This window comes from Capsella rubella, unplaced genomic scaffold (assembly GCF_000375325.1).
Source record: "Capsella rubella cultivar Monte Gargano unplaced genomic scaffold, Caprub1_0 scaffold_1, whole genome shotgun sequence".
Taxonomy (NCBI): domain Eukaryota; kingdom Viridiplantae; phylum Streptophyta; class Magnoliopsida; order Brassicales; family Brassicaceae; genus Capsella; species Capsella rubella.
The window spans coordinates 7,911,638-7,920,325 of NW_006238923.1; the positions used below are offsets into that span (position 1 = coordinate 7,911,638).

The following is an 8,688-nucleotide window of genomic DNA, read 5'->3' on the forward strand; positions in this document are numbered from 1 at the left end:
CAAAATAAAACTTTGGAAGACATATTGATTGTTCACTAATCACCAAACTGTTTGATAACATGATATAGTTCATCAGCCAGACGTAGCTTTCCCTATAATGCTATAACGGTATTACCTATAATACGCCTATGAGTATCAATGAAACTCCATCTTCAATGCTAAAGAGCATGAAAAATACTAGCGTCATGTCCATTATCTCATTCAACTGCGGTCTTTCTGGCAGATACAGTCCGGTAATGGGTTTTCATAGAAGGATTCCTCAGAACGATGTCTCTCCAAACCCTTTGTTCCCGAAGCTGGCCCTTTTCTCCTCCTCGGTGACCCTTGTCTGTATTCAATTAACCACAACAATTAGAGACTCACTATTATATGAACGATATCACTATTAAGGTTTGGTTTTGGCTTACTTGGTTTTGTGAATATCTACAATTCTTTCATACACTTTCTGGTTATCTTTTTCAGCTCCCTTTCCAATCCTGTCTATCAACCTCACAATGGCTTTCCTGACTCACAAATGTCCACAAAATGTAAGCAAGCAAGATTCCATGACTTGAAACCAAAAAAATAAATACAAAAAACACTATCTGATTTTCACCTGTCCGGAGAGATAGTTTTCCGGTGTCCAAGATACCGGCGATGCCCTTCAACAGCTCTCGCCATGTTTCCACTATATGACGGAATAAAAACATCGCTTTCGACGGAAACAATGTAGTCAAGTGCAGCCATTTGAGTTGAGTGGTTCATAAAAGGCTTAAGCTCTTCTCTTGTTGCCAATTTTTCCTTTCATTACCAAAATAAAAGAGTCTCAATCTTTTTATTCAGTCTCATGATTAGTTACTAATCCATAATTAAAACCTAAAGGCTTGAAACTTTGCAAACTACCTTACTCATTAACATTGAGAAACGAGATCGTAGATCGGCTAACCGAGACTCACCACCATATATCTCACCAGCAGCTATATATATTGGTGTGTTTGATGAATATCCAAGAGCTGTTAGAAAAATTCTAACTTCTTTTGGAGTCAATGGGCAATACCCTTTGAGCCTTTGTACTCTTCCATCAATGTCTTTCACTTTCCAATACGCTGTATTCTTCCTAAACACGCAATCTTATTATACAAATATAGCAACCTGCAAGCAAATCACAGAAAGAAAAGTACGGTTTGTTTTGGTTACCTTATCTTCCTAAGCTCAGCAGCTTCAGGAGCGGATAAACCGTGGTTGCAGCCGCTGAAAGCTAGCATATCTTTCTCGAATCTCAAATGCAACGCGATGTATAGACCATAAGACCTCATCCTATCAACCAAAAGCTGCAAGATTAATCATACAACAAAACAATCAAAACTTTAGTAAGTCAGATGTTAGAGAGGAAGATATGTCATATGACATGGTTATAGGTAGATCAATAGTTTTACTTGTCCCATTGATTTGATTTTAGGAGAGAAGCGTAGAGCCTCGTAGCAAGCACGGCAACGCAGCTTCTGGATATCCGGAGGTAGATTGTTGTTTGCTAGACGTGAATCGGATTTAGCGGCTCGAATCACCTTGTATTCATCCCACATACTAGCTATCTCTTTCTGGTAGTAACTCAATCCTGAATAGCTTTTGAAATGCTTAACCACCTTTGTGAGTCCATCAATACCTTTTGGAAGCTTCTTGATGACTTTTACATCTTTAGACAACGCATTGATGAAGTGATCTTCATCAAACACATCCGAGAATTTGCTGTTTCGACCGGATTAGTCCAAAAAAACAGAACAAATACAGGTGAAAACAGGATCTTGAAAATGTCAAAGACAAGAAAAACAAAACAGAGTATGGTTACATGGAGCTAACCTAGTATCCTGCCAGAAAGATCGTTTATCGAGCTCTGGGACTACAAGTGTTGCATTTATAATACGAGCAATAGCTACCATATCACATATCTGTAAATTATAGAATAGAAGAAGGATAATTCAACCATAAGTATTTCATTCTTGTAAGTGAAAAGGAACATCAAGACCACGGCTATATACTTACCCCAGCGCGCATTTGGTTAAGCCCGCCATTCGTGTGAACAAGAAGATAGCCTCTAGTTTCCAATGGAGCTGAAGAAGCAGAGAATCACGAGTTAACAACAAAAGACTTTAATGTTGGCTACAAAAAGAAACCAAACCAGACAGCTTCATTGTCTCACATGTGTAACTAGGAGTGGGGTTGACACAAGGGACGAAATTGCGGTTGTGTGGAGGTTTCCAAAGCTTTTCGAAATCCGGGATCCCGCTTGTAATGTTCAACTGTCAAATCTAAAGGAGTGAAAAACACGAAAGAAGCATGATCCTTCTATTCAAAAGATTCAAAATTCTTCAATCTAAGTCACAATTGTCTAGTGTTCCGAAGTTAGCACGTCACTGCAACCACTAAACTAATTCTACACTCTGGAAACGTACTCCATGCATAAAACAATTGTATATATAGACAATGTCCTCTCTGGTTCCACTCTTTTTCAAGAAACAATCACATTATCATTACTAAACACCCACTGATGATTTACTTACAAGCAACTAATCTTAGGCATTCTTTACATCAAGAATCAAAATGTGAAAATAAAATTAAACCTTGGAATTAGAAGAAGGAGGAACTAGCTCGGTGTTGTATTCCGATGTTAAACTCTGATACTGAACCTCACTGTTCTATATTTTGAAAACAGAATCAGCCATGAGTTATAGAAGAAATAAAATATTCATACTGATAAAAATCGGAAACATAGTGATAGCCAAAGTTCAAATCTTTACTCCAAACAAGAAAAACCTTAAAAATTGAACCTTTGGTTTGGTGATAAGAGGAGCTTCAGTGGATTTCACACGAGACAAGTTCCTCTTCAAGCTCTGTTCTGTGATAGATTTGTTGTAATCGATGTCATCTCCTCGCTGTTAAACAGAGAATCAAATCAAGAAACCATACAAACTCAGTAGTTAAGAACACTAATACATCCCAAAATAAGACCGATCAAGATAAAAGTAGAGAGGTTTAGGTTACGGACGCGAGTGTTGCGCTGATAATTAAGATGAAGCCTAGGGAGTCTATTGAGAGGAGCAACGTAAAAATGTACGATGAGAAAGCCAAGTAATGTCATTGCACATATGGCGCATATTAGCACCCTCCGTATCACAACCGCCACCACAACCGTCTTCCTCCGCCGTCGCATTTCTCTGAGAACGATCCAAACGACAACATTCAAGAAAAGAAAAACCTGTCGTGAAACAAAGATTCAGAAAAAACGGATCTTGATCTTTCTTTGTTTTTGTTCTGTTTGGTTTTGTGTAAGTAAATGACCTTTCTATTTGTGGAAGTATGGAGAGAGAGTGTAATAGCCGAAAAAGGAAAGTATAGAGGTCAATGAATCAACCCATGCCACGATGAGGTCTAATGCACAAAACTCGACGATCTTTTTTATTAAATGAATTTTTGGTTTGGTTCTTTCGTGTTCTATTTTAAGGAGTTTGAGAAGCCTAAAAGGTAAGAGGAAGGGTCACGTGACGTTTGACCTGATCTTAGAGATGGAATCGTTGTTATGCGCGTGAAGTCGATATCTAATTTAATTTTGTCAATGGACAAAGTCGTAACCTATAAATCTCAATTTATTGCGATCAACAAGATTTGATCATCTTCATCGTGGATCCATCTCAGTAACACCGTATGTAACACTAAAGCATAGCATTGGATCCTCTCTATAAGATATACAATTGGTTTGGTCATAAATCATAATAGATTATATATTTTCCAAAGTTGTATTTTTTAATGAGAAAAATAACATGTATTCTAAAGTTTTAAATAGTGACGATAGTAATTACAACGGATTAATTTGTTTGTATATATATACTCAATAATTTCATTGTGACTGGATTTAAGTTTTTTGGAATTATAAATAGATTATATAATACAAAGAGAAAATTCCATAAAGATATACCAACTATATTTATCTACAAGTCTATAACAACTAGTTAGTGTATTTTTATGAATTTTTCCTGATACAAATATTTTTTTATATAATAAAGTGATGACTCATATACCACTTTTTAACTTTCTATGTTTTAAAGACATGATTTTACTATTCTTCTTTCACTATCAAACATTAATCAAAATTTTACGTTTATTTATTTATTTTTTAAAAGTGATTCCGCAATGAGAAGGACAAGTGGGCTAGTGGTTCTCACCTCTGTTGCCTTCTCACCAGATCCGGGTTCGAGTCCGGTCCCTCTCAAAGAAAGACGTATAATTTATAATGATGACAAAAAAAAAAGTGATTCCGCAATTTACTATCTATATTTGAAACGGGGTAATGTTTATGTCAGCAAATTGAATGAAATTTATTAGCTACATTAATCCATGAAATTCGAATGATTGTTCATTCTTTGAAGGTAAGCTATAAATCAGCTGAAAATTGAATTAGATATAAATGGCAAGCATTATAGGAGTAAAGATGAGAATGATGAGTTGAAACTGCTATAAAATAATAATTTTGTTGCACTCATTCTTCTTGATATTGAATATTTGAATGGACAATTTCGTTGAACTCTATTAGTCTGTTAACAAATTCATTATGGGATTTGAAGATATTTTGGGGTCACATAAAGACCACATTCATACTCCCACGATGGGAGATCTACCCATATATTCCGGAAAGTTCCCAATATCTATGGGTTCATGTTTTCTTTCTCTTTAATTAACTTACAAAACTTTTGCTTCAAAAATTAACTGGATGTCGCTAGGATTCAATGTAAACAGTGTTTGTCTTTCATTTTGTAATACGAAATCAGAAAGTTGCATAGCCCTAATATTGTTTATTAATTCTTCCATGTCATTCGAATCCCATGTAACTTAAAAAAAAAATATGGTCTTCGTTTGCTGTGCCAGACGTATATATGAAATTATATCGGTATTTGACTATTTTCTATTTTGAATGTAATGCTATATCGGTATATTATATACGTTAAAAAATAATGATATAATAATGTATATATATATATATATTATCATCAATTAATCGAAGGTAAAACATGCGTTACTTAAGAAATAATCAATAAGGTCCATTTTGTGTTGACATGGTACGGACTACGGAGAGAAGAATCAGATCAAACGTCTCGTGGGAGAGAACAAAGAAAGAGAGAATGTACTTTCGTGGAAAGTGGCTGAGTAGAGATCATTCATCAGATCACTGCTCAGACATGAACTGGCCACTACAGTTGTACGTCTGTGTACAACCCACTAACTCGCTCTTTTAACATGTAGCCAAATCAAATCTCTTGTTGCATTATTAGTTAAAAACATTAAAACAGTAGATTACAGAGCCATGGTCAACGTAGCAAAGCAGATTTTAAGGTAGATTAGTGACTAATTGTGATCAAGCGTTCCAAGTTCCAAGTAAATACTTTATTTAGGTTTCTTGGGTACTACAAAATATGAAAAGTTACTGTACGGTTCCGCTTGGGAGGATTAATAATGGAATTAGTGCCGTTTTAAAGTAATTTAAATTGCATTTTAAGCAAATATTATGGTAAGCTACTTATTAATTTAGACCAGCTGTAATACCAAATCTGAATGAATGAAGCACGACACGTCTTTGTCCTCTAACCGTACATTAATTGTATCTGCCAGATGTGTAATGTCATGTGCTAACCAATCACACCCTTTGTCTGTCTGCATCCTTTGTTTTTTTTTTTTAGTTCTCACATTTTACTCATATCGAATTATGAAAAAACCTCAGTAAATAAATCAAATTTTCTCCGGTAAAATTCAAGAGATATAATAAATACACTCGGTTTCCAACTTCCAACTTTAGTATATTCTTTAGAATATTTTTTATAAAAAAGTATTTCTAGTATTCAAGAAATCAAATACACATTAAAACAAATCATGTAAATAAACTTGTTTAGATCATCTTGTAATTATATTTGAGGTGATTAATTTTTACTCTGTATTCTTTTTTTTCTTTTTTTGTCAAGATCTTTTCACTCTGTATTTTTAGGGGTAAAGAGACAGAGAAGAACAAATGAATATATCAGAACCAAAAATGTGATAATTAATTACATAAACAATCTAGAGAGGAAGCTTTGTTTCTTGACATGCTTCTTTTTCTTCTTACTATTAACAACGATCTCACTATATCTATGTTGAAGAGGAGACAAGCAAGAAGAGACAGAAGAGTAATGAGAAGAGATAGCCGTGGAAGAGTAATCTGATTCTGATTCTGATTCTGAAGAAGAGGAGGAGCAAGATGACACCGTCTTAGCCAAAGACGATGAGCTCATGCTTGAACTATTTTCATGGAAATCGCTAGACAACTTGGAGAGACTCTCGTTGAGACAAAGGGAACATATTCCAGGAGATTGTCTGTGCTTCGGATGTTTTTTGCATGAGTAAACGTAGTCAGAAGATGAATTTGTTCTCTTCACCGTATGGTTCTTTGGTTTTGATGATGAATCTGTTGCTGTTCGCATTGATCTTCTGTTTCTGCTACTGATGAGGAAAACGTTTGCCATTGTTGAAGTAGTTGTGGATGACCTGATTGGTTTCTTCTTTTTCTTTCTTCTCGCCGTTTTGGTGTGTGTTTGTGTTCATTTATAGGTGCTTGCTTAGCTGGTTATGATCTTTATTTGATGTTTCCGAGATATTTCTTTACTTAACTTTTTCCTAAAAGGCCAAAAAAAAAAGAAACCAGTCACGCCGGTTCATATTAATGATATTTTATTTCATTTAAGTATTCATTCGAAGTAGTAATGAAAAAACAAATGACAATTAAATGAAAATGTTAGGTCATTTTTCCATATTTTCGACAAAAGTGGTTATCAAAATACTAATATCGACAAAAAGAACATGATATTATATGTTCTCAGATCAATAATACGTTGTTACTTAGACCCACATTGTATTTGTTATTAATTAACTTGATAACGTTGTTTGCAAAAAAAATAAAAAAAATAATAAATAACTTGATAACGTTAAAATAAACAATTCCCTTAAATCGAGTCCCAAATGAATTTTCGGTATTCAAAGAGTTGAGTTTTTCTATATTCTGAAACGTATACGTTAGCCAATATAAACTCATGGTAGAAATCCTCAAATCAAATTTGAACTCTGATCAAAACCACTCGAAATCTCCGTCACTTGAAGTCCTGGACACCATGTCTTGGTTAAAAACAAACAATATTATTCTGTGGTTACGTCGGTTCGAGGAGAGATCTGGAGTGGTTACAATGTATTATTTATATGGACGGCTTAGATGTACGAGAGATCTTGTGGGATCCTTACATATTAGGTAAGAGACGGTACATGATGCTTTACGAGTAATCGTAATCAGTCTCATCTCATACCGACACATGGCAATCGCTTCCTTTTGTTTGGTAGTATAGTTTTTGTTTGATTACGAGTAATCGTACTCTCATACCGACACATGGCAATCGCGTTTCCTTTTGTTCGGTAGTATAGTTTTTGTTTGTTTGAAAGATGATATAACTAACATACACACACACACACACATATACAACAAAAATTTCAACTAAGGCAAAGCCAATGCATAAAAAACTAGGGCCCAAGTCGCTAATAAAGCCCCTAATGGGTAGGACACGGCCCAAGCTGCACAAGGAATGGCCTGTGTGGTCGTGGGGTTGTAACCACCACCTCCGGTGAAAGAAGTTGGTGTGGGGGTTGGTGTGGTAGTGCCACCACCTACACCGTTTGACGAGGTCGATGCCACGGTGACTGCGAGTTTCATACCGCCAGTGCAATGGCCGGGGATTCCACATATGAAGTAGCGAGGTCCAGTGGTGGTGAGAGCTATGGTTGTGGTTCCACTGCTGTCAGATGTAATGGAGTTCCCTAAAGTACAACTCTTGTAGTCATTCTCACTCACTTCATCAACCGTGTGACCAGCACCGTAGTTGAACACTGAATAACACAATTGTGTAACAATATTAATGTTATCGGTTTGATTTGATTTTTTCGGTTTACATTATTATTCTATGCAAAAAATAATGTCATCATAATCATTTTGTCATGTCATTAGTTACTGGATTAGGTTTTATTTTGGCCATTCATTTAATCCCAACTAAATAAATATATATGTGTGCAAAGAAGAAGTAGTTATGAGTCATATTATATGTCTCGATAGAGTTAAGAGATGAATCACCGATGGTATCGCCAACGGCGAAGCTCTTTCCGGTGGTGAGCGGTGTATAGTCAGTGCCAAGGGACCAATTCACCGTAAGAGTGGCGGATGAGGCAGGGGCCACCATATAGAAGAACATGCCTAGGAGGGCAATGCAACCAAGAAGTGTGCTCATATTGTTTTCTGCTAAAAACAAGAGAATACTATTTTATGAAGATTTCTTGTGACTTATGCATTTTTAGATAGGGTGTGTGTATTGTTGGAGTTCATTTAGTCGACTTATAAAGGAATTAAACCCATGATTAAGGTTTGGACTTCCGGATATGCTTGGAAAAAAACTTTTTTCTATGTGAATATGACTTATATAGTTATATATAATATATTACTTCGTATAACTTTTTCGATCATAATTTACACACACTTAAACCAACGGCCAAATCACTAAACTATATATGATCAGGTTATTTGATATTCAGCTAGTATTTGATAACTTTTAACTTTGCACCAGTGACGGATCCACGTTGATCAAGGGTGGAGTGCAC

The 8,688-nt window shown here is 35.5% G+C and overlaps 3 protein-coding genes across 5 annotated transcripts; all 3 read right to left on the reverse strand.

The window, feature by feature from the left end:
• Nucleotides 1-5: 5 nt before the first annotated feature.
• LOC17897468 (O-fucosyltransferase 7) lies at nt 6-3,408 on the reverse strand. Of its 3 annotated transcripts, none has more exons than XM_023789290.1 (13): nt 3,316-3,408; nt 3,023-3,191; nt 2,805-2,909; nt 2,598-2,672; nt 2,177-2,276; nt 2,020-2,087; nt 1,837-1,925; nt 1,416-1,725; nt 1,177-1,310; nt 883-1,096; nt 596-780; nt 408-503; nt 6-328 (listed from the first exon to the last, which is right to left on the reverse strand). In XM_023789290.1, exons 2-13 carry the CDS (start codon nt 3,185-3,187, stop codon nt 202-204), a joined length of 1,668 nt encoding a protein of 555 aa, XP_023645058.1. In that variant the 5' UTR covers nt 3,188-3,191; nt 3,316-3,408; the 3' UTR covers nt 6-201. The 3 variants fall into 3 exon arrangements, with proteins under 3 accessions (XP_023645058.1, XP_023645057.1, XP_006306504.1); XM_023789289.1 differs by having other exon boundaries at nt 3,023-3,232; XM_006306442.2 differs by lacking the exon at nt 3,316-3,408 and having other exon boundaries at nt 3,023-3,297.
• A 2,608-nt stretch (nt 3,409-6,016) lies between these two features.
• Nucleotides 6,017-6,691, reverse strand: LOC17897523. Its single transcript, XM_006305688.2, has one exon. It carries the CDS (start codon nt 6,519-6,521, stop codon nt 6,066-6,068), a length of 456 nt encoding a protein of 151 aa, XP_006305750.1. The 5' UTR covers nt 6,522-6,691; the 3' UTR covers nt 6,017-6,065.
• Nucleotides 6,692-7,426: 735 nt separating this feature from the next.
• On the reverse strand, nt 7,427-8,404 carry LOC17898243 (blue copper protein). The gene is made up of 2 exons (XM_006304175.2): nt 8,168-8,404; nt 7,427-7,926 (listed from the first exon to the last, which is right to left on the reverse strand). Exons 1-2 carry the CDS (start codon nt 8,319-8,321, stop codon nt 7,538-7,540), a joined length of 543 nt encoding a protein of 180 aa, XP_006304237.1. The 5' UTR covers nt 8,322-8,404; the 3' UTR covers nt 7,427-7,537.
• Nucleotides 8,405-8,688: the final 284 nt, after the last annotated feature.

Bases quoted from the DNA above. Each gene is read 5' to 3' on its own strand.
- LOC17897468 (XM_023789290.1), bottom strand. From the start codon at position 3,187: ATGCGACGGCGGAGGAAGACGGTTGTGGTGGCGGTTGTGATACGGAGG. The intron at 1,726-1,836 runs GTTAGCTCCATG...CGGTCGAAACAG, and splicing joins TCTTTCTGGCAGGATACTAG to CAAATTCTCGGATGTGTTTG. The intron at 504-595 runs GTGAAAATCAGA...TTTGTGAGTCAG, and splicing joins AAAACTATCTCTCCGGACAG to GAAAGCCATTGTGAGGTTGA.
- LOC17897523 (XM_006305688.2), bottom strand. From the start codon at position 6,521: ATGGCAAACGTTTTCCTCATCAGTAGCAGAAACAGAAGATCAATGCGA.
- LOC17898243 (XM_006304175.2), bottom strand. From the start codon at position 8,321: ATGAGCACACTTCTTGGTTGCATTGCCCTCCTAGGCATGTTCTTCTAT. The intron at 7,927-8,167 runs GTGATTCATCTC...TGTGTTATTCAG, and splicing joins CGCCGTTGGCGATACCATCG to TGTTCAACTACGGTGCTGGT.